Source organism: Trachurus japonicus, chromosome 13 (assembly GCF_045865225.1).
Source record: "Trachurus japonicus isolate A0001 chromosome 13, Traja_1.0".
Classification (NCBI taxonomy): Eukaryota; Metazoa; Chordata; class Actinopteri; order Carangiformes; family Carangidae; genus Trachurus; species Trachurus japonicus.
Window position 1 is genome coordinate 950,620 of NC_140919.1, and position 24,226 is coordinate 974,845.

Consider the following 24,226-nt stretch of genomic DNA (forward strand, 5'->3'; position numbering starts at 1 on the left):
AGCAGCAGGTGTTGACAGAGGGTTCCTGTGTGTTGCTGTGTGTGTTCAGTCTGTCAGGATGTCTGGTCACAGAGGAAGGCTGTGCTTCTCTGGCCTCAGCTCTGAGCTCCAACCCCTCCCATCTGAGAGAGCTGGACCTGAGCTACAACCATCCAGGAGCCTCAGGAGTGAAGCTGCTGTCTGCTGGACTGGAGGATCCAGACTGGAGACTGGACTCTCTCAGGTATGGAGAGGCTGCTGCAGCCACACACACTGTCTGATAGAGGAGGAGGAGCTGGAACATTTTCTATGGCCCCGTTCACACCTGGTCACACCTGGTATTAACATCTGTCTCAGGTGATCCATGCATAGGGATGGGAATCGAAAACCGGTTCTTGTTGAGAATCGGTTCCCAGTGTTTCAATTCCTTGGAATCGTTTGCCAATTTTGCAAACGATTCCCTTATCAATTCCAGTCCTTTTTTTTTTTTCTTGCCGCGGTCACTCTGTGAATTAATGCTGGTGAGTCCAACACGGCGGTCGGGTTTAATTACAGGCAGTGTGCCTGTTTATCACCATAAACACGGTAGATGAGGTGAGTGACTGAGCTGTGGCTGGTGGTGGGTAGTCAGCGGCGTGGAGCAGTGTGGGTCTCTGACTGCAGCTCCGACTGACTGCCATTGAGTGCTTTAGGACGGGGCTCACGGTGTCACCCGCTGCTCGTTGAAAACAGCAGTGATCGCCTCATGCTTTCACGTCTGAGTCTCCAAACCAGACACGTCTGTAACAACATCTGAAAAGTTGGCAAGTTGCTCAAAACAGCGATATCGCAGCCGCAGGGACCTGCCGTGTAGAGAAAAAAAAAAAACTGACAGCGAGTGAGTGTCACAACTTCCTGTATGTGGCCCTTCAAATTAAAAGCCCTTCAACCTTTCACATGGTTCAGTCATATTGATTTTGACTTAATTTTGACAAGCCATGCCTCCAAATGTTGAGATTTAGGTCGACAAATGACTTTTTGGTCGATAATGCTTGGTCGACTATTTGGGGGCAGCCCTAGTACAAACGTGAACAAAGTTTGTTGTCCTTTATTTTCCAAATGAGAATTGATAAAGAACCGAATCGTTAAGCAGACTCGTCCCAACACAGTTTATACTGAAGCCAAAATCTCAGAGTGTTTCAAACATGAGCTGTGCAGCTTTCATCAGTCACAGTGATGAACTACTGGGATCAGGAGTTTCTCCTCATGATGACTTCAGTGTCTCATCATGACTCACTGTGTCATATTCAGGAGAAGAGATGTCAGTGATGAAAGCAGCTGTTGGCAGCTGTGCTCTGAGTCTCTCCAGATGTTTGGATCAGACTTTATTTCAGAGTGTATCAGGAAACATTTCAGCTGCAGCTGGTTGAACTGCTCCTGAACCAACAGAGTGTTTGACCTGAACAGTCCCAGAGACTGTAGACACCTGTTGAGTGTGGACACACTAATAACAACACAGCAACAAGAATCAAAGCATGTCCACTGCTCAGAGACATTCGTCTCCCAGCGTCTCCAACCAAGGAGGAAATAAGAGACAGAAACCAGGCGGCACCATCAGGTCTCTGTCTGGTCAGATATTGATGATCAATAATCAGCTCAGTCTCTCTGAGATCCTGGTCTTGTCCTGATGAGATGTGTTGTTGTGTTGAGGAGACAGTCAATCACAGTGTGACATCCAGATGTCCTCACTGTCCAGAGGCCTGGAGCTGTCAATCAGAAGAAAGTGAGTGTAGTGAACAGTGTAATAATCAGTGTTTGTGGCTGAATGTGTGTGTGATCAAACAGCTGTTTTCAGACTGTGTGTGTGCTGACTCCAGATCAGATGAAGCCACAAAGTGGCTCCTTAATGAAAGTCTCCAGCAGCTGGAGCTTCACTTCCTGTCTGAGTCCATGTGCTCTGAGCTGAGCCTGCTTCTCTCTGCTCTACAGTTTCTCTGCTTCCTCTGGACTCTGACTTCAAGTCCAGTCAAAATGTGTGGACAGGTTTGATGGAGCTCAGGACTGGTCCTGAGGACGGCTGCTTTATTCCACATGATGTGACTGATCTCAGTTAGTCAGTGTGTTGCAGCTGATCTGTGTGAAGAGCAGAGAAGAACAGAGTCATTGATCATGAGATCCTGATCCGTCCTGTCACTGTGATCAGATGGTTTCTATTAGAGCTCCTTCATCCACTCACTGCTGCTGTGGCTCCTGTGGAAACCTGCTCACAGCCTCATTCTTCAGCTTCCTGGGGAGTTTTCTTCACACAAACACAAGTTGTGTTCACACTAGGGTTTGCACAGACTATTCGACTAGTCGACTTTACTGCTCCACAATGACGTTTTGAGCTGGACGTCGACTAGTCGCTGATCATGTGACAGTAGCGGCTTGAAACAACAGCTGAGTGGCTGAATGAAAAAAATACGAGCGCCGTCAAGCTGGATAGAACCAGATCGTACCAGACAGGAAGTCGTGCACAGAAAAGGCGAGAGAATCCAGTCAATTTTCTAAATAAAATAAATGATGATTAAGTTTGCTTGTCCATCTATAAATATTTGTCAGTTGCGTCTGCACTCAAGACACACATCCATACAGCGGTAGAGACAGACCTGTGTGTGTGGAAAACCGAGCAGCCTCCAGACGGGTCGATGTTTGACCGGCGCGGAGAGAGAGAGAGAGAAGCTGCTGCCTGCGAGACCGGCCAACATGTACATACTTGTCACGCATTCTGACCTCCTAGTACGCATATTGTTTCATCTCGTATTTCGCCAGTTTTCAATCAAGTTGTCACCAGCCTTGTTGTCACTGAAGATCATGCTCCGGTGCCACACAGATCTGTGCGTAAGCGGTGTGCTTTCGGCCAATCAGAACGCTTCATTTTCACTCAACCACCCGCCCTCCTCCGGGCTTTGCGCCTCAGTTAAGGCCTTTGCACACTGAGTCCGTTTTTTGTCCTAAATTGCCGCACGTCAAAAAATAAATTTGACCTCATGTTGTGTCAATCATGTTTACACACCGAGTCCCAAACTTTCGTCCGTTATTAAACTTTTCGGAACAGGTTCGATTTAATGTGTTTTTCGCATCCGTGAAGAGTCTTTTGACCAATCACATCAGCGTGTCGAGGCTGGAGAGGGAGAGAGAGAGGGGGGGGTCACCGCTGTGTGTGTGTGTCTGTCACTGTCTGTGTGTGTGTGCGTGCGCCAGCCGCTGTTCAGGATCATGGAAATTGTCCGTCTTCTGTTTCCTGTGTGAGCTAATAATTAATATCTATATCTAAACTGGACCTCTGACATCCTATAATAACCTGTTGAAGTGATGATGATAGTTCCGCTGCTCATTAACAAGCAGCAGATCCTCTACTGGCTCCTCTCAGACACTTTTTCTCTTTCATTTCATTTCAGTGAGAGAACCGCAAAGTGCATCACCGCGTGACGATTTTTGCCTCCCTCTCCGAAATTTGGAACACGAAATAAAAACGCATGCGAATAAAACGCAACTGACTCGGTGTGCAAGGAGCCTGTGCGTAACGTTTTTTGTCGGATGACGGATACGAAAAACGCGGACTCAGTGTGCAAAGACCTTTAGGCTTGGGTGAAAGGACAGAACCGCGCGACGCCGACATTTAACCATATAAATGACGGCGCTTGCGAACGTCCGTGTCACCGTGTCAGCGACTGTTTGGTGCGTGTGTGGCTGCGTTGTCACTGCTGACTAACAAGCAGCTGTTGTTGTTGATGTGTAGCGCTACCTGCAGCAACAACAACAGTCGCTGCAGCTTCTACTGAGAGCTGGGGTCAGACGTAACGCACCTGAGACACACACACGGACCGACCAGCTTCTACTGAGAGCTGGGGTCAGACGTAACGCACCTGAGACACACACACGGACCGACCAGCTTCTACTGAGAGCTGGGGTCAGACGTAACGCACCTGAGACACACACACGGACCGACCAGCTTCTACTGAGAGCTGGTCAGACGTAACGCACCTGAGACACACACACGGACCGACCAGCTTCTACTGAGAGCTGGGGTCAGACGTAACGCACCTGAGACACACACACGGACCGACCAGCTTCTACTGAGAGCGGCTCAGACGTAACGCACCTGAGACAGACACACGGACCGACCAGCTTCTACTGAGAGCAGCTCAGACGTAACGCACCTGAGACACACACACGGACCGACCAGCTTCTACTGAGAGCTGGGGTCAGACGTAACGCACCTGAGACAGACACACGGACCGACCAGCTTCTACTGAGAGCTGGGGTCAGACGTAACGCACCTGAGACACACACACGGACCGACCAGCTTCTACTGAGAGCTGGGGTCAGACGTAACGCACCTGAGACACACACACGGACCGACCAGCTTCTACTGAGAGCTGGGGTCAGACGTAACGCACCTGAGACACACACACGGACCGACCGCGCAGATGTCGCAGACATCGTTGAACTTTTCACACTAATGAAAAAACAACTACCGTTGTGTTGTGTGACGGCAGATACAGAAGCAGGTTTAAAGTTAGAGAGGGAGAAGGAGGAGGTGAGGGGGGGGGGGGGGGGGGGTGCAGTCCACCTGTTGTGTCTTCATCTTCTTTGCTGTGACGTGTGTTTGTGCAGCTTGAGAGTCAGAGAGTGAAAGTGTGTGTCTCACACTGCAGTGACATCACATGGAGAAAAGACATGATGAAGTGTTTCCTCCTGGTCTCCTCCTGCTCTGTATCATCACTAGATAAAGACTCCAGCTCCTTCTTCTCTGTGCTCAGTGTTCATCCAGACATACCAGCCTCCATGTGAACACAGTGATAAAACAGTGTGTGTGTGAGAGCCATGTAATGTCCATGTGTGCATGTGTAGCAGTTGTGAAATGGTTGCTTATAGGCTGAAGGATGACAACACCATGGATCTGAGTTGGTTCATTTATTCTGCAAAGGCAGCACAGGGGCAGAGTCAGGAAACACACAGCTGCAGGTAGAAACAGTCTGCCTCCACAACAAGAGCAGCCAGAGTTTGTTCCTCTTTTGCTGCTCTTTACTGTATTGTATGTCACAATAAAAAATAAAGGAATAAAAAAATAAATGGATAAATAAATAGTAATAATAATTTTAGAGAAAAGATACTCTCCTGAATAGAAACTAAAATAATCACATGAAATTAATATGTCTATAACCCACTTGTAAATAATAATTATTAGAAAAACAGAATAAAAATCACCATGAAATGATCAACTAAAAATATTCCATACTTTTCCTCCACACAAGGACAATAATAAAAACTGAAATAATGTGTGCTCTAGTGACGTTTTTACAGCTCTGACCAGACTCAACTCTCATATATTTACCACAAACACATCTCAGAAATCACATTTCAAAGCATTTTTCAGACAAAAGGCACCTGCAAAGGCAGCACAGGGGCAGAGTCAGGAAACACACAGCTGCAGGTAGAAACAGTCTGCCTCCTACGACAGGCCACAAAACACACACACGGCAGACGTCACGTTAAACCCAAACTACAGCCGCTTTTTCACCGTAAAACACAATTAAAAACACGGCAACACATTAATAAAAGCTGTCGTTACTTTAGCGCACAGTTTCAACCGCATTACATGACAGTTTAAGTGCATATTTTACAGAGCAACGTGAGAGCTTCACAACACGTCTTACCACAACAAGAACAGCCAGAGTTTTGCCGGGAGTTTGGTCCGACGTCGCCCACGTCCCCCTTAGTGTGTTACCCCAATATCGCTCCCCCTTGCTACAGGTGAAGATGGAACTTAGAAATAGAAGTGATATAAAACAAAGCAGGAAATTCTAACTTGTTTTAGATAGTGTTAGCATCGAGCAGGTTTTGAGAATGTTCACCATAATGAATGATAAAAATAAAGAAATAATGAGTATAATGAATGATCAGATGAATAAAACAAAGTAAAGATTGACCCAGCTACACATGCTGACAGAGAAGGTGCTGCTCTGACCCCCCTCCTCCTTTCAGGGTGGAGCCTGCTGGAGTCCCATGGTTGACACCAGGTCTGAGGAAGTGTAAGTCTGTTTTTACTTTGATTCATGGAAACAAAGCAGCACATTCAACCATCTTCACACTGTCACATCACTGACCTCATGAGTCTTCATCAAACTGTCAATAACTGATCACATGATCAATAACTGCAGCTGTGTCTTGTTCTCTCCATCAGATTCCTGTCCACTCACAATCGACACAAACACAGTGAACACAAACATCAAACTGTCTGACAACAACAGGAAGGCAACACGTGTGGAGGAGGATCAGTCATATCCTGATCATCCAGACAGATTTGACCGGTGGCATCAGCTGCTGTGTTCAACTGGACTGACTGGTCGCTGCTACTGGGAGGTCGAGAGGAGAGGAAACGTTGAAATATCAGTGAGTTACAGAGGAATCAGCAGGAAAGGAGCCAGTAGAGACTGTTTGTTTGGAAGGAACGATCAGTCCTGGAGACTGAGATGCTCTGATGATGGTTACAGTGTCTGTCACAATAACAGACAGACACGTATCACCTCCTCCTCCTCCTCCTCCTCCTCCTCCTCCTCCTCCTCCTCCTCCTCCTCCTCCTCCTCCTCCTCTGTCTCTAACAGAGTAGCAGTGTATGTGGACTGTCCTGCTGGCTCTCTGTCCTTCTACAGAGTCTCCTCTGACTCACTGATCCACCTCTACACCTTCAACACCACCTTCACTCAACCTCTCTATCCTGGGTTTGGGTTCTGGTTCGGTTCTGGTTCCTCAGTGAGTCTGTGTTGAGTGCATCAGAGTCTCCTCCTGTCACAGAAACCTTCTCACTGTTGAACAGACAGTTCAGTCTCTACATGTCTGTCTCTGTCTCTGTCTCTCACTCACGTTTTCACATTCATGGATTAAACCAGTTGATGTTTTAAACTCTTCTCAGTGATTCTTGTAAACTTCTTCTTGTTTTTCGGGTCCCAATGATTTTTCTGTTGCCATGACGCTGAGTTCATTATTAAACTGTGTTCATCTCTGTCCTGTAAACAATCTGATGTGAAATAAACAAAAACATGATGTAAAAAATAATCAGTAAATAAATGAATCAATAAACAAACATGAACATGTCGACATTTATCACTGGATTTATTTTGAGATTCATTTCCTGTCAGATTTTAATTTATTCATTTAAGGATTTTTTTATTTATTCATCAAGTTTTGACTAAAATGTCTCTCCATAGACGTTGACATCTTTTGTTGCTGTTTGTTTCTGCTGCTTTCTATTTCTCCATCAGTGTCTCTTTCAGGGTTCCTACAGCTTAAGCCAAGTTAAATTCAAGACTTTTAAAGACTTTTAGTGGCTAGGGTTAGAATGACTACAACTCGGTTTGGAACACTATTTTCATGTCTTACCCCGTGGATGGCAACAGGTTTACTCTCGGTTTGGATCGGATGGCACATGAGGCAGCAGAGGTAAACATGACCGCAGAACCGGAAGAGAAGACCAGACGTGACCCTACGGGGTCGATCACCTGAGCTCACAGGGGTTCACTGATTGGCTCGTTCTACGTAGCCCTCTGCAGCAACTCTATTTTTTTCCCCTTTTTTCTCTCTATTTCTCCTTTTCTGCATTTTAACCACTTTTAACTCGGTTTTTAAGAGCTGTTGATGCATATAAATCAATTTCAATGAGTTATCAACTTATTTCAAAATAAAATGAACTATTTATGAATCTTTTATTTCAAAATAACATTAATTACTTTTAGAATTTTTTTATGACTTTTTTTCTCGATAAATTGTTTCTTTCACAAATAAAAGGAATTATTTTAAAGGAATAGTTTCAACAAAATAATGTCACTTTATAGCCTGGGCTACAAACGAGTAGGCTACTTTTCAGCCTTCCTAGAAACTAACCCGAGTTAAAGTAAAAATATTTGTCTTGGAAATGCATTCAAGTAAGTGTAGGAGCCATTTTTTATGTTGTGTAGGTATTTTACTTTTCCACAAGGGTGCAGTGTTGTTTCAGTTGCTTTCTTTTATCCCAGCAGCTTGAGATCAGGAGAGATGATTAGTTTGAGTTGAGTGGTGGTGGGAGAAACACAGTTTTTACACGACAGCCAGAGAAGTAACAGAAAAAAAACATCACCCAAAGAGATCACCTTCGCAACCTTTTTTTGTGCTGCTTTAATACACAGTCTATATATAGACTGTCTATACTGTATATAGACTGTGTATTAAAGCAGAAGTAAGCGGAATGTTTGTGTTAAAGGAGAATTCCGGCCATTTTTGACCCCTAAATCGTTGTCCTGATGGTCACCCAGTGTTGGGGTGAGTAATGTCTTTCCAGGACGTTCCAGAGTTCGGCTATCTGAGGTGAGTGGCTACATGCAAAAACACAAAGTTTATACTGTTTATACTGCACACTATATGAGTTCAGTGGTGTCTCTAAGGATTCCAGTCATGTACCAGAGATATTTGATTGTTTTTTGAGTGTTTGTTGTGGTTGAAAAAATTGCCCCCATGGGTTAGCGTTGTTGCTATTGTAGCCGATGTCGATCTGGCCCTCTGCGTTGTGTTTCTCACGGCCTGCCCTAGGTGGGGTTTGATCCTACGACCTCCCGCACCGGAGGCGACGATGCTAACCTCTTCGCCAAGAGGTTGACAACCACTTGGCAGGTTGGTTAGCACGACTTTTATAGGTGGAGTGAGTGCACATCCGTTACAGTATCACTAGCGCCGGGTAGCTATGGTGTAACTCTGGTTTGTCTGCATCAATTTTAGTCGCGTTCTTTGCTCCCAACAACACTGGGTGACCATCAGGACAACGATTTAGGGGTCAAAAATGACCGGAATTCTCCTTTAATATAAGTCTTAAATAGTTGTATCTTCCGACAGCAATCACTTCTATAGAGTGTTTGGTCCGAAACACGGGTCTGTCAGTGGGAACGCCAGACCCGGGTCAACCCGCTAATTTACGTGATGACGTTGAACGTTACGTGACGCCACGTCATCGCGCCGGTCGCGTCTCATATCACCAAAACAAAACTCTGCTCGCATTCAGACTGGGATCAAAAGATCAAACAACACCGACCAAAAAACGATTGAAAAACAAAAGAAGTGACCGTCTGTTTAACTGAGGTGTAGTGATGTCATGGCGACAGTCTGTTTAACTGAGGTGTAGTGATGTCATGGCGGCCGCGGCAGACTCACTGTCCTCTGCGGTCCTCGGACACTCGGCGGCGGGCGGCTGTGGCATGACGCGGTGTTTTCTATGTAGAAGCACTTTTCTATTTCTATTTCTATTCCTGTGACTTTGACCGTGTATTTTGATTATATTGTCTTTTTCTATTTGTGATGTGTGTGTCATGATGTCTGTGTGTGTCTGTTTGTTACACTGGGATGGCTGAGTGCCCGTCTGCACAACAACTTCACCAGCTGGTATTAATAAAGAAACCTTGACCTTCTGTCACCGCGGATGAGAGCGGGGCGACTGGTTTATGGTCTGTCTCATCCACCAGCGGGGCGGGGGGGGGGGGGGGGGGCAGACTGGCTCATTCTGGTCAATGGGAAAGGAGCCAAATGCCGATTGTTATTATTGAATTTTAGTGGGAAAACGGCTTTTGTGTATCGTTGTGTATCTTTGTGCATCTTTGTGTATCTTTGTGTATCTATGTGTATCTATGTGTATCTTTGTGCATCTTTGTGTATCATTTTGTATCTTTGTGCATCGTTGTGTATCTTTGTGTATCTTTGTGTATCGTTGTGCATCTTTGTTTATCTTTGTGCATCGTTGTGCATCGTTGTGTATCTTTGTGTATTGTTGTGTATCTTTGTGTATCTTTGTGTATTGTTGTGTATCGTTGTGTATCTTTGTTTATCTTTGTGCATCGTTGTGTATCTTTGTGTATTGTTGTGTATCTTTGTGTATCATTGTGCATCTTTGTGTATCTATGTGCATCTTTGTGCATCTTTGTGTATCTTTGTGTATCTTTGTGTATCTATGTGCATCTTTGTGTATCTTTGTGTATCTTTGTGTATCTATGTGCATCTTTGTGTATCATTGTGCATCTTTGTGTATCTTTGTGCATCATTGTGTATCTTTGTGTATCTTTGTGTATCGTTTTGTATCTTTGTGTATCTTTGTGCTTCTTTGTGTATCTTTGTGTATCGTTTTGTATCTTTGTGTATCTTTGTGCTTCTTTGTGTATCTTTGTGCATCTTTGTGTATCTTTGTGTATCTTTGTGCATCTTTGTGTATCTTTGTGCATCTTTGTGTATCTTTGTGTATCGTTTTGTATCTTTGTGTATCTTTGTGCATCTTTGTGCATCATGGTGTATCTATGTGTATCTTTGTGTATCTTTGTGCATCTTTGTGTATCTTTGTGCATCTTTGCATCTTTGTGTATCTTTGTGTATCTTTGTGCATCTTTGTGTACCAGGTTTCCTCCTTCCACCAACACTCACACCTCGTGATTGGTGCACGTTACTTCAATAAATGCTGTTAATCTTTACGTTTATCCGTTGCCATGGCTTCTTGAGCCGTCATGGCAACAACCTATGGACTTTGGAGTGGAGCATCAGATCCAGGATCAGGATCAAGAATCATTTCAAACAGAGAATTTAATAATAATGATAATAATGATAATGTAGAGGAGGAGAAAATGTCATTAGACCTCAGACAGCTGTGTGTGTGTGTGTGTGTGTGTGTGTGTGTGTGTGTGTGTGTGTGTGTGTGTGTGTGTGTGTGTGTGTGTGGATTCTCTTACATGTAAGTGCAGTTAATGGATTAAACCAGTTGATGTTTTAAACTCTTCTCAGTGATTCTTGTAAACTTCTTCCTCTTCCTTTAAAGATGGAAGCGTCGATTATTACAGGACAAAAACCACGGTGACTTTTACTCAGCTGCTGATGAAGGACGAGGCCTAATATCACCAAGCTAAAAGTCTCTGAGCCGCCAGCGTCACTGAGGAGAAAAACACATTTTAAACACATTCACTGTTCATGTTCAACTTTACAGACTGTTTGTGAGCTGCTCACAGCTAAACACACACAACAAGAAACACAACTGGAAACACACATCATGTTGTACGGACGCTGAATAGAATGAATTACATGGGATTTCTTTTTCTTTGTGTTTTCACTGAATCAAATAAAACAATGTGAATCAGTTTTATATGTGATGTGCATTTCCTGCTGATGTAGAGCAGCACAAAAACCATCAGCTACTAATCCTACCAGACAATGATGTTTCTGTTACCATGACGCTGAGTTCATCTCTGTCCTGTAAATAATCTGATGTCAAATAAACAAAAACTGTAAAAAGGAAGTAAAAAAATGAATGATTAGTAGTAATATTAGTCAGTACTGTGTTGTGTTGTGTAGTTGTGTCTAATGATCATAGTCAGTGTCTTATTCAGATTACTGGTTAAATCGATGACAATTATTGATTATTAATCAGATTTGACTGTAATAGATGTTTGTGTATGTGGAGCAGCAGTTCACATCACGTCTCCTTCAAACTGCTGCTGCTCTGCTGCTTCATTTAAAACCTATTAAAGTTAAATACAGTGAGACTGTATCATAAATCATAAAGTCATGAATAATATATGAGATGTAAATGAAGTAACATGATGCACATGTGTTATTAAAGGCTGGTGTTAATTAGCTCAGGGTGTTGTTACAATTCACTTTAACCAGATGAAACAAATGAAAACACAACGTTAACAGACTAAAGAGTACCACAACGTGTGTGTGTGTGTGTGAGTGTATGTGGAACTAGTTGTCAGACTTTTTCTGCTCATGGCCTCTAAAGGTGCAGCCTGTAAAATAATCTGTAAAACCCTTGTGTGCACTCACATCAAACTGTAAACACTGATTGTGATTTAAAAAGCTAAAGTTGGAGAAACAACTAATGCAGAGGGAGGATGAGTGTCTCTGCTGTTGTGTGCAGTTTCTTCTGCTTTGCTCACACTAATTGACAATAACACATTGTCAAACTTCCCTGTTGCTCCTGTGTCTTCTACCTCTGCTACTCGTTGCTTATTGCTGCTTCTCTGTTCTCCTGTAGTGAACCTAATCTTCTGATGTGCTGGTCTACATGATCATTAATGCATACAGGGATTAATAAAGTATCCTTTGACTTTTTGAGATGGTTTCAACTAAAAAACTGAACTAAATAAATGAGAAGCTGAATGTGAAAAGGAGAAGAAGCTCAGAAAGAGGCAGGAGAGTTACTGTACCTGGGATTGTTCTTTTAGGAAAACCAGGAGCTGAAATGCACCTTTAAAGACCTGGAAAACAGAGACCAGGTTTAGAACTCATCATCTGGATCACCATGGTGACGGCACTGGCAGCTCCTCACTGTCATTGATGCTTATTAATCATAAATTACATTGATCCGTCTACATGTGAAATCACTTTTGACCATCACATAAAAAAAACAAACCTGTCAATCAAACTAATCTCCTACAACCTGAGGATTGTAGCTCCGCCTCCTCCTTCAGTGTTTCCCATCATGCACCTGGGCTGTGGTACAAAATCACTTCTTAGAAACTGGTTTTTACTGACTTGTATTTCTGAGATGTACATCTGGACACACTGAAGGATTTTTACACTAATTCTACTTTAACAATACACAATGACAATGACTGAATCAATATGAAAGAGTTTATAATACTCACCTCTAATCCTGACTGTAGCATAGAACTGTGGAGAAGAGTGAAAAACAGACTGAAGTCTACACCATGACACTGCAAGAACTCAAAATCTTACCAAGAATATTTGTCTTATTTTTAGTCAAAATGTCATTTCTAGTCAAGACAAATCTCATTCTACTTAAAATAAGACTCATCACATTAAAAGCAGCTTGTTTTTAGACACTTTTTACTTCTTTCAAGCTGATTGTCACTTGAAATAAGTAGAAAAATCTGACAGTGGAGCAAGATTTTCTTTCTTATTACAAGGACAAAAACTTGCTTTCACTGGCAGATTTTTCTACTTATTTCAAGTGAAAATTAGTTTGAAACAAGTGAAAATGATCTAAAAACAAGTTAATTTTTAGGTGATGAGTCTTATTTAAAGTGGAAAGAGATTAGTTTTGACCAGAAATGAGACATTGTGACAAGAAATAAGACAAATATTCTTGTTTTTGCAGTGGATACAGGAAATATAGAAGTATAGAAGTGTCAGCAGACCAACTGTGTGAATATACATGTCAACATAAAGAGGTCAGAAAGTAAAGGCTCTCGTACTCATTTCATCTGACCAGTTGTAGTCCGTTACAGACAATATTCACCTGCTAGTAACAATGGAAACAGTTTCAACTAAACTCTGATTCCTGATGATGATTCAAACAAATGAAGCACAACATCAGTGACTGTAGGTTTAACACATCTGACTTTACTGAACATTATCTTTGTTGTTAGTCAGTGTTGTCGTTGATGAAAATCCATGGTTCAAAGCCCCATGTGGTTCCTGTCAAAGTCTCATTACTCATCCATTTAATCCACTAGCATAGCATTCATCAACACGCAGCATCACATCCACAACGCCGTCGGCTCGGCCCAGAGGCATGATGGGAGTTCCACTACTGCCATATTCAGTGGGCCACATAACACGGAGGTCACCCCGAAAGTCCCGAGCTTTTTCAGTGAATGTGACAGTTGTTGTAATAAAAACTCTTGTAATCTCTGACATGGACGCTGCTCTGCAACAGACTCTACTGTGCATCATTAATAGTAGTGAATAGTGAACTCACCTCTCTCTGCTGCTCTGGTGGCTCCTTACATCCTTTGTTGCAGCCGTGTGGCTCGCTGACAATGTCACTTCTCTCACGTCACATCCAACGTCCTGTCTGTCGTCACGGCCGTATATGACACTAGTTGTCATAGTGTTTGATTGAAGATGATTGGCTGGCTCCTACCTTAACCCACACTGCAAAAACTCAAACTCTTACCAAGAACATTTGTCTTTTTTCCAGTCAAAACTAATCTCATTACACTTAAAATAAGACTCATCACATAAAAAGCAGCTTGTTTTTAGACACCTTTTTACTCCTTTCAAGCAGATTTTCACTTGAAATAAGTAGAAAAATCTGATAGTGGAGCAAGTTTCTCTTCCTTATTACAAGCACAAAAAACTTGCTTTCACTATCAGATATTTCTACTTATTTCAAGTAAAAATTAGTTTGAAACAAGTGAAAATGATCTAAAAACAAGTTCATTTTTAGGTGATGAGTCTTATTTTAAGTGGAAACAGATTAGTTTTGACTAGAAATGAGACATTTTGACATGAAAATAAGACAAATATTCTTGGAAAGATTTGGGGTTTTTGCAGTGCATAAGGTTCTCCTGTAACTACTATACTCATGTAGTCTGTAGGTTACAGTTGTTATGGTTCTTCAACAGTGGACTGACTGTGTTCCCAGTCATGTTGCTCAGACTAGAGCCAGAAACCAGTCCACTCTGAAACACAGTGAAGTGAGCCTGCAGTCCAGCCTGGTCATGTGACCTTCTACCTGAACACACCACTTTCATATGAGTGTTCATTCATGTTCATGCCCTGACCCCTTGTGGTTGTTAGGTGGCACTGCGTTACATTGAGAAGAATATGAACAGGTGAGTGTTAAATGTTCACTGTTTCAGGTCTGAGTCTCATCACATCATCCATCATTTATTATCATTTAAAAACATCATTATAAACCAAAGACTAGAAATGAAATCATGTCATCAATTAGTTTTTTCTTTCTTAACTAAATGAAAAATGTATCTCTATTAACATTAGTCTGTGATTTACTTTCAAACCAAAAGTGAATGAGATTTTTGGTGTCACAATCAAGACATGAAATTCTTCTTCTTATTTATTTTTTAATCGCTTATATCATTCAAATAATAATTATATCATAATTTAATTTGAAACCAGAAACCATATTCATATGGATGGATCTGATTTTTAATTCTAAACCAAAGACTAGAAACAAAATCATTTGGTCAATTTGGTTTTTGTTTCTTAACAGAAAGAAAGAAAATCCAAAAAGTTGAAAGAAATTATTTATACAGGTACTGTCATTAAGACATGGTGTCTCATTGTCATTCTCATTTGACAGAGACAGTAGCTCAGTGCACAGACAGGAAGAGGACATCAAGAGTGAATAAATCTAAATAAAAGCCAAATAAAAGAAACTGTCAAACACCAAAGATGCACCATTTTGACAGTTTTTGTTTTTTCTATTCTGATGCCAAAAGGTTTTTTTTTCCATTTTCATTTTGAAACAGCAGATTTACAGGTTTTTTCCTTCAGAAAAAGAACAAATATGGATTATGTGATGATACCCAGACCATTTCAGTCTTAGAAACTCATCAGCTGTGCAGCCGACCATCTTGGTAACTTAATAAACTTAATACTAATAGATGAATCCTCAGAGTTGTGTATCAGTGCTGGTGGATGTGACTGTCTCTGACCTTTGTGTAGAGTCTGTGTGAACGCTGCCTGAATCCCTGTAGATCAGCTGTGACACATGGGAAGATGTGCTGGCTGATGAATCCAGGTGGACAGCATGTGATGTAGCAGCAGCAGCTGTGATGAGCCTCTGTCATGAGCCTTCATGGAGCTCACAGGTCGTCAGCATCCATGAAGGAGAAGCTGTTAGTGAAGAAAACTCCAGTCAGACCATGGTGAAGCACACTGATGTTTCCACAAGCTGACCTCCTGCTTTTAACAGCTATTTACTGGACTTTTCTTTAAACACTGTCAAAGCTACAGGACAGAGAAGTTCATGCCCTGACCCCTTGTGGTTGTTAGGTGGCACTGCGTTACATTGAGAAGAATATGAACAGGTGAGTGTTAAATGTTCACTGTTTCAGGTCTGAGTCTCATCACATCATCCATCATTTATTATCATTTAAAAACACAAGTCTGGCATTTATTTTAACACTAAAAGAAAATATGACATCATTGGTGTCACAATCAAGAAATGAAAAAACTATTTAAAAAAAGAAAAATTCCTGTTTTTGTTGTTTTATTTTGAAACCAGAAACCAAATTCATGTAGATGTATCTGGTTTTTTATTCTAAACCAAAGACTAGAGACAAAATGATGTGATCAATGTGTTTTTTGTCTCTTAACCCTCCTGCTGTCCACCTGGGTCAAGGAAGGAAGGAAGGAAGGAAGGAAGGAAGGAAGGAAGGAAGGAAGGAAGGAAGGAAGGAAGGACAAAGGGAACGGAGGAAGGGAAAAGGGAAAGAAAGATATAAGGAGGGAGGGAACAGATTGGACCAAGAAGGAAGGAAGGAAGGAAGGAAGGAAGGAAGGAAGGAAGGAAGGAAGACCAAAGGGAAATATGGGAGGAAAGAAGGAAGGGAAAGGGGAAGGAAATAAAATGGAGGGAGGGAACAGATTTGTTCTAGGAAGGAAGAAGGAAGGGAGAAAAGAAGGAGGGAAAAGGGAAGGAAAGAAAGATGGAGGGTCAATTGGATCAAAAGAGGAAGGAAGGAAGGAAGGAAGGAAGGAAGGAAGGAAGGGAAAATGATTGTGGAAAGAAGGAAGAGAGAAAGGAAAGAAAGAAGGAAGGAAGGAGGAAGGGAACAGAGAATGACAAGAGGAGGGTTAAAAGAGTGTGAAGTTTTGCTGATGAAACCTCACATTTGTGATTGGGCAGAGACAGGAAGAAGTCCAGCAGAACCACGGCTCCACAGCAACAATGAAGCTAAACGTTAGCTATTAAACACTGATCTGCTACATCCCAATCAGCACAGAATGACTGATGAGTTTATCAATACAATGTTCAGCATGAGCCTATATCCAAAAACCAGTGGAGCCAGCAGAACCACAGCCCAGAATAACCTTCACAACACTCTCTGCCTGTTCAACAGTCACGCTGCTAGGATTAGCCACAAGCTAACATGAAGCTATCAAAGTGAGTGAAAAGCTTTTCCGTATCAATGAACTTGTCATGTCTCTCACTCAGCATCATCACAGAACATCAGCAGTTGTTGTCCGGAGCAGATCTTCACATGTATGATCAATAAAGTCACCTTTAACCCTCAAATAGAAAGTTAGATTAACGGAGCTCAGTACAAGTCAACCTACCACGAGGCTCCCACAGCAGACTGTTGCCTAGAAACGGGTCAACCCGCCAAGTCTGCAGGGGCTCGTTAGTGTGGCCTTTCAAAATAAGAGCTTCTCACTCATAGATCATAATAAATACATAAAAAATAAATAAAGGAGTGAACGACTTCATATTGTAACAGGCAGATAAATAATAATAATAAACCAAGTGTAGTGCAGCTTCCATAATAACAGAATTACAGTTAGTGGAATTACTAACTCCTTAACTCTGTTACAGCAGCAAGTACAAGACAAATAAATAAAACACATTACAGCAGAGTGAGGACAGAGGAAAGCATCAATGTGTTTAGGAATGACTTGGAAACACTTTATAATGAAAACCATATTTACAATGTATATGGAACATTTTAAGAATATTCACATCATTATTAAACAAAAAGTGTCCAGTGAAACAACAAAGCAGCAAACTAAAGTCTATAGATGGACCATGGATCATGAAGGGATTAGGAAACGCCTGTCAAAAGACAAATACACTCTACAGAGAAGTTATTCAACAAAGAACTAAAGAGGCAGAAAATAAATGTAAGTATCAGAATAAGTGAACCAATATTATAAAGCTCTGTAGAAAAGAAAACTATAGGACAATATTTAATAACACCAAAAGCAACACTAAAGGAATATGGGATATATAAAATGTTATTATCAAAAATGGCTCAACACAATGTACTGTACTGTAATACAATAGTGACTAAAGGAAAACATTGTTTTAACTGTACAGGTTTTAGATCTATAGCCTATCAAATGGAATATTTATTTTTACACATTTTAAAACAACCATAAATTATTCTAGCTTTTCTTTTTGCCATGACATGTGATGATTTGAGCTGTTTTCCATGAATTACAAAGCTTTTTGTTTTACTTTTAACCATGAAATATGATTCATTTCGTCTCATCTCTTTTTAACCATTACATGAATCCTTTAAGTTATCAACTGTGAAACAGTAAAAACACAAATCAAACACTTCAATGTTTAAATTCAGAACTTTGCTTTTGCTGGTAATGAACATATTTAGCAGGTTCTCCGTCTATAATGCACATTATCAGTGCAAGCAACACACACACCAACACAATACAATGAGTTCAGCATCCACACAATATATCACAGCTCATAACAGGTTATCACTGCCTTCAATCTTCCTTTAATGCACAAACAATAGTAACTGTAGGTCATGTTCATGTTTCTGTGGGGACGATAAGAGCTTTCTGCTGCCTGAAATAAATCAATGTTGAGGTCAACAAACAATATTATTATATTCTATATTCATATAATTAGAGCCAATCATCTACTGGGTTACAGCAACATTAAAAAGGACAACATGGATGATGGTTCACAGCTTTAATCAATGTTTTGTAAGTGTTGGAGGACAACGTGGCAGAAAAACTCCCCGATCCATTTCCATGTGAGGACTGCAGTGATGACTGATAGGAAGCCCAGCTCCATGTTCCTCCCAGCAGCTGAAGAACATGAAATAGTGGATATTGTTGACTAAAGATTGTAAAAATGTGCTGCGACTCAGTGTTAGTGGAAGTGAAGCAGTGAAACGTCTCTGAAGAACGACACTCATCATCAGCTCATTTTCTTCTTCTTTACAGAGTTCTTCTCACTCTTCACCTCAAAGCAAATCCTCTGTTGATGGGACCATTACCCAGAATCCTTTGCTCTGTGATGCAGGTGCAGGTTTATGACAGTAGGGGGCGCTGACGTCACATTAGGCAGAATCTCACCTGCACCTGTTGAACTGCACCACACAAAGCTCTGACATAGACAGAGTACTCTAATACAAATACACATACTACTGGTCAACATGTACTCCGTTACAAGTAAAAGTAGCTCAGTCCACATGTTACTGCAGTAAGAGTACAAAAGTACTTGCTTTTAAAGGTACTTAAGTATCCAAAAGTACATCTTTTAAATGTACTGTAAGTCAAAGTCAGAGTCAGAGTAAATGTCTTATTGTCCACATCAGTGAATGACTCTAATAGTTTGTAAATGAATGTAAGGAGCTTTTAACTCTTGTTAGTGAGAATGAACTCTTTGCTGCTCAGCTGCACTGATGTGCTGCTTTTAGGGGTTAGGGTTTCCTTCACAGACAAACACAGCTTGTGTCCAATAGGATTTTAGAAAAAGACCTGAAAGTAACCAGTACTTTTCAGCCTTCCTACTAATTAACTCCAGTAAAAGTACTAATATTTGTCTTGGAAATGTATTCAAGTAAGAGTAATAAGTACCAAAGAAATCTAATACTCAAGTAAAGTACAAATCCTCTGGATATGTAGCTATAAGTACAGTACTCAAGTAAATGTACTCTGTTACTGTCCACCACTGGACGTCGCTCTGTAGCAGCTCAGAAACGCTCAAAATGGCCGTCAGCTGTTTGTCACTGTCAACTGTTGATTATCACAGTTACACAACAGACACGTTAAGATTATATTAAACCACTGTGTGTGTGTGTGTGTGTGTGTGTGTGTGTGTGTGTGTGTGTGTGTGTGTGTGTGTGTGTGTGTGTGTGTGTGTGTGTGTGTGTGTGTCAGATACTCCAGGTGAGGTCAGCACACTGCAACAACTCTAAAGGTCATTGTCATAGTCGATGGTTCAGTTCACCTTCATGTGAATGTTGTGTGTGTGATAAATGTTCTTTGTTCACTTTGGAGTTTATTTCTTGGAGCAAAGTGCAGAGCAGCAGCAGGTGATTAATCCAGATAAGATAACACCACCACCAACAGGTGAGTCACAGTTCAGAGTGCTACAGGTGACCTTTGACCCAGCGGTTGTGTGGCAGTTTGTTTCCCCGTGTGAAGGTAAGGTGAACAGTCTGGATGTTTTCCTCGTTAACACCTGTCGTTACCTGAGTTCTCTGCCTTCAACTTGTGGTTGTGTTGTTGTTGTGTTGTTATAATGTTACTGTAGCTGAGTCAGAGCTGCAGCTGTAAAGTCTGGACCGACAGAACCGTGTCCTCCATGTTGTGTGGATGTTGTGGGTAGAACCGTGTCCTCCGTGTTGTGTGGATGTTGTGGGTAGAACCGTGTCCTCCATGTTGTGTGGATGTTGTGGGTAGAACCGTGTCCTCCATGTTGTGTGGATGTTGTGGGTAGAACCGTGTCCTCCATGTTGTGTGGATGTTGTGGGTAGAACCGTGTCCTCCATGTTGTGTGGATGTTGTGGGTAGAACCGTGTCCTCCATGTTGTGTGGATGTTGTGGGTAGAACCGTGTCCTCCATGTTGTGTGGATGTTGTCGGTAGAACCGTGTCCTCCATGTTGTGTGGATGTTGTGGGTAGAACCGTGTCCTCCATGTTGTGTGGATGTTGTGTGTAGAACCGTGTCCTCCATGTTGTGTGGATGTTGTGTGTAGAACCGTGTCCTCCATGTTGTGTGGATGTTGTGGGTAGAACCGTGTCCTCCGTGTTGTGTGGATGTTGTGGGTAAGAAGCGCTGGAATAAGAGCAGAAGCTGTTACTGTCTATCACTGATCAATACTGACAGTTTCTTTATTGATGATTGATTTTCCAGAGTTGATCAATGTTCAGCATCAGGTTCTTCACAGTAACTGAGTACATTTAGTGCAGTACAGTTGTGAGGTACTTGTACTCTCCTTGAGTATTTCCTTGTGGTGCTACTTCCTGCTTGTACTGCAGCTCATGTAGCTGACAGGTGAAGCTACTGGTCACTTTCCAGCTGCAGGTTGTAGATTAAAAACACCTGATGAGCTCAGAAACACATGATTAAAGATGGTTATTGGACACAAATCATCAATATTGTTGTGGAGAATCTTTTAGAGCTGCAACAGTTGTTCAATCAATGTTTTTCAAGCAGAAATGTTCAGTTTTCAGCCTCAAAAACTGAAGATTTCCTTGTTTTCTCTGTTTGATTTGACTGTAAACTGAATATTTTTGTCTCTTTGATTGTTGCTGTGACAAAACGAGACATTTGAAGACGTGGCCTCAGACTGAGAGGAACTTGAACGCATCATTTGTCTGTATTTTGTGACATTTGATGGAGCAGACGATGAATGGATGGACAGAGACAATAAGTGTCAGTGGCAGCTGGAGAGTGTTTTTCTCTCTTTGAATTTCCAGTGTGAGTGAAATGAGGGAATGTTGTGATAGTGGAGCTACACTGCAAAAACTCAAAATCTTTCCAAGAATATTTGTCGTATTTCTTGTCAAAATGTCTCATTTCTAGTCAAAACCAACCTCTTTCCATTTAAAATAAGACTCATCACCTAAAAATTAACTTGTTCTCAGATAATTTTAACTTGTTTCAAACTAATTTTCACTTGAAATAAGTAGAAAAATCTGCCAGTTGAAAGCAGGTTTTTTGTGTTTGTAATAAGAAAGAAAAACTTGCTCCACTATCAGATTTTTCTACTTATTTCAAGTGAAAATCTGCTTGAAAGAAGTAAAAAGTGTCTAAAAACAAGCTGCTTTTAATGTGATGAGTCTTAATCTAAGTAGAATTCGATTTGTTTTGACTAGAAATAAGACAAATGTTCTTGGTAAGATTTTGAGTTTTTGCAGTGTTTGAGGTGAAATAAGTCTTGGCCCAGTTGTTGTGTGTGTAATAATCAGCTGTAGCTTGTTTGATCCAGTGGTTTTCTACAGGGACGCTGTCCACACAGAGACTGTGTCACATCAACTCAGTGGATCTCAGTCCTTGTGTGTGTCAGTGGATGGAAACAGTGGTCCATGGATCATGTTGCTGGGCTGCAGCTTCATGACGCCATCTAGTGGACTGATAGTAGAAGTAGAGCAGCTGATGGCAGCTTCCTCTTCCTCACTGCTGTGTGACTGCATTCAACTGACACTGATATGAAGCAACAGACTGAAGCTTGATTTCAAACATACATTTGCAAGGCTAAGCTTAAAACAAATGTGTATTTCTGTTGCAGGTGTAAAACTATGGCATTCACAAAGCAAGGAATTGAAAAATTGTACAAGTATGTCTCAGTTTAAGAAAATGTTTAAAAAAGAAAAGATAAGCGTCTACAAAAAAGAAGAAGGAGAAAGAGAAAAAGATAGATAGACGAGTGGTGTTTTTCTTTAACATTTTGAAATAGGGTATAATATTGGTGTTGAAGTAAGCCAATGTAATTATAACAACAGAGAGGGGCAGGTACTATAAGTTTTCTTCATCCTGCTCCTTTTCATTCATGGTGACAATGTGCAGCTACATTATGTCATTTTGTGCAACCTTGTGAAGAATGTAAACCATGAATGGAATAAACCAAAATGAAATGAAAAGCAGAGAAGAAGAGCCAATCAGTGGAGGAGCAGCTGGAGACATGATGGACATGTGAGCTGCTGTGCAGATGAATGATGTGTGTTTCCTCTGCAGGTGAAGCTACAAAGTGTGTGTGAGCTGATGTGGATGTGAGCTCAGCAGCATGGATCAGTGTGAGGACAGAGAGGAGGGAGCCCCTCCCTCTAAAACCAAGAGCCAGACCACAGGTCAAAGGTCAGATGAGCATCTCTAACTGTCCATGACTCAGATCACTGCTCCATCATTATTCACACTCAAAGCTCTGTGTGTGTGTGTTGTGTTCAAGGCCAAAGCAGCAGCACAAGACACAGTCTGGACCTGGACCTGGACCTGGACCTGGACCTGGACCTGGACCTGGACCTGGACCTGGACCTGGACCTGGACCTGGATCTGGACCTGGACCTGGACCTGGACCTGGACCTGGACCTGGATCCAGCGATGAGTCCATTGGTCGTCGTCAGTTTAACAAAAGGCGAGCTTTATTTGAAAGGTCAGAGTTTAAAACAGTCAGAAAGAGTTTTCTCTCTACAATTCTGTTGTTGTGTTTATTAAAGGGACAACCAGGAGTTTCTATTTGGTTATAAAAAAGTCTCATGTTAATGTGGATGAATCTACGTTACCACTTGTTAATGGCTCCATTTTGGATAAATATATCATTTTGTCTCTATCGTTATTTTGTTATTTTAATTAATGGTGGAAATGCTGGGCGAGCCGACCAGCGTCTCTTTACTTTCGGTTTTGCGGACGCTGCCCGGCGGGTCATGGTAATAACACTGCCGAATCGGCGTTAATGGTCGGAACTACGATTTCGTTGTTGATGAATGAAAACATTCTTGGCAAGATGGCCGTCTTGAGCCGGTCCAAGAATTTCACCGTGCGCGCGGGGGCTCATGGGAAATGTAGTATGAAAACACTTTCCAAACGCTTTCCAAAACTTCTCGTTGTCCCTTTAAAAGGTTGCAGATATTTGTCATCAGTTTTTCTCCAACATGCACATTTATCAGTTGTGTTGTTGTTTCAGGATCCAGCAGCAGAGACCAGACTCTCCTGAACCCAGCTGTCTGTCTTTAAAGAGCGACCGGTCAATGGGCTGGATAGATACCTTTAAAGGAGGACGTGGATCAGCTGATCAGATGTAAGAGACAAAACTACATTTCATAGTTTTTTGAGTTTCTGTTGAACGTTCTTCCTGTGGAGTCACATTTCAATGATTCTCATTAAAAACTGAGTTTTAACTCAGACACACTTTCAGTGAATGACTGACAGCATCCCATGCATCTTTTTTCTGTTATTGCATCCACTGCTGACGCTACTAAATATAACAGCTGCTTTTTGTTCACTTCCTGCAGCAGTCGCTCCACTTCAGCACTAAACTTCTTTTTATGTTTGGGGTCTGACGCTCCCTTTAAATTTTTGTTTGGACATTTTAACTTTCTTTCTCAACTCACCTTCTCTGACATTCTGGATTGAACAACACGTTCATGAATCTGACGTAGAGTTTGCATGTTCTCCCCGTGCATGTGTGGGTTCTCCAGCTTCCTCCCACAGACCAAAGACATGCAGGTTAACTGGTGACTCTAAATGGCCCATAGGTGTGAATGTGTGTCTGTATATGTATATGTTGGCAGTGTGTTATACCCCTTTCCCACTGGCCAAAAAACCCGTTTAAACCCGCTAACAATCGGCTTTTGGTGGCAGTGGGAAAGGTGCACCGACCTGCGTCAAACGACTCTGCAAGCGACGCGGGTTAAAATCGCAATTCAATCAGCTCGGCTCCGATCGGCTTGCAGTGGGAACACCAGACCCGGGTCAACCCGCTAATTTATGTGATGACGTTGAACGTTACGTTTAACGCCAAGTCATCGCCGGTCG

The 24,226-nt window shown here is 41.8% G+C and overlaps 2 protein-coding genes across 2 annotated transcripts in view; both read left to right on the forward strand.

Moving 5' to 3' along the window:
- Positions 1–568: 568 nt before the first annotated feature.
- LOC146975197 (stonustoxin subunit beta-like) lies at positions 569–7,041 on the forward strand. Its single transcript, XM_085794667.1, has 3 exons — positions 569–573; positions 5,959–6,035; positions 6,188–7,041. The coding sequence occupies exons 1-3, from the start codon at positions 569–571 to the stop codon at positions 6,769–6,771; spliced, it is 666 nt and encodes a 221-aa protein (XP_085650793.1). The 3' UTR covers positions 6,772–7,041.
- A 15,357-nt stretch (positions 7,042–22,398) lies between these two features.
- The window catches only part of LOC146975198 (NLR family CARD domain-containing protein 3-like), a 124,944-nt gene continuing 123,116 nt past the window's right edge, over positions 22,399–24,226 (forward strand). Inside the window, exon 1 of the mRNA XM_085794668.1 lies at positions 22,399–22,521. Coding sequence (XP_085650794.1) covers positions 22,479–22,521 — 43 coding nt within the window. The 5' untranslated portion in view covers positions 22,399–22,478. The remainder of the gene's footprint in view (positions 22,522–24,226) is intronic.

Excerpts from the sequence above, each read along its gene's own strand:
- LOC146975197 (XM_085794667.1), top strand. Across the intron at positions 6,036-6,187 it reads GACACCAGGTCTGAGGAAGT|ATTCCTGTCCACTCACAATC; the intron begins GTAAGTCTGTTT and ends TCTCTCCATCAG.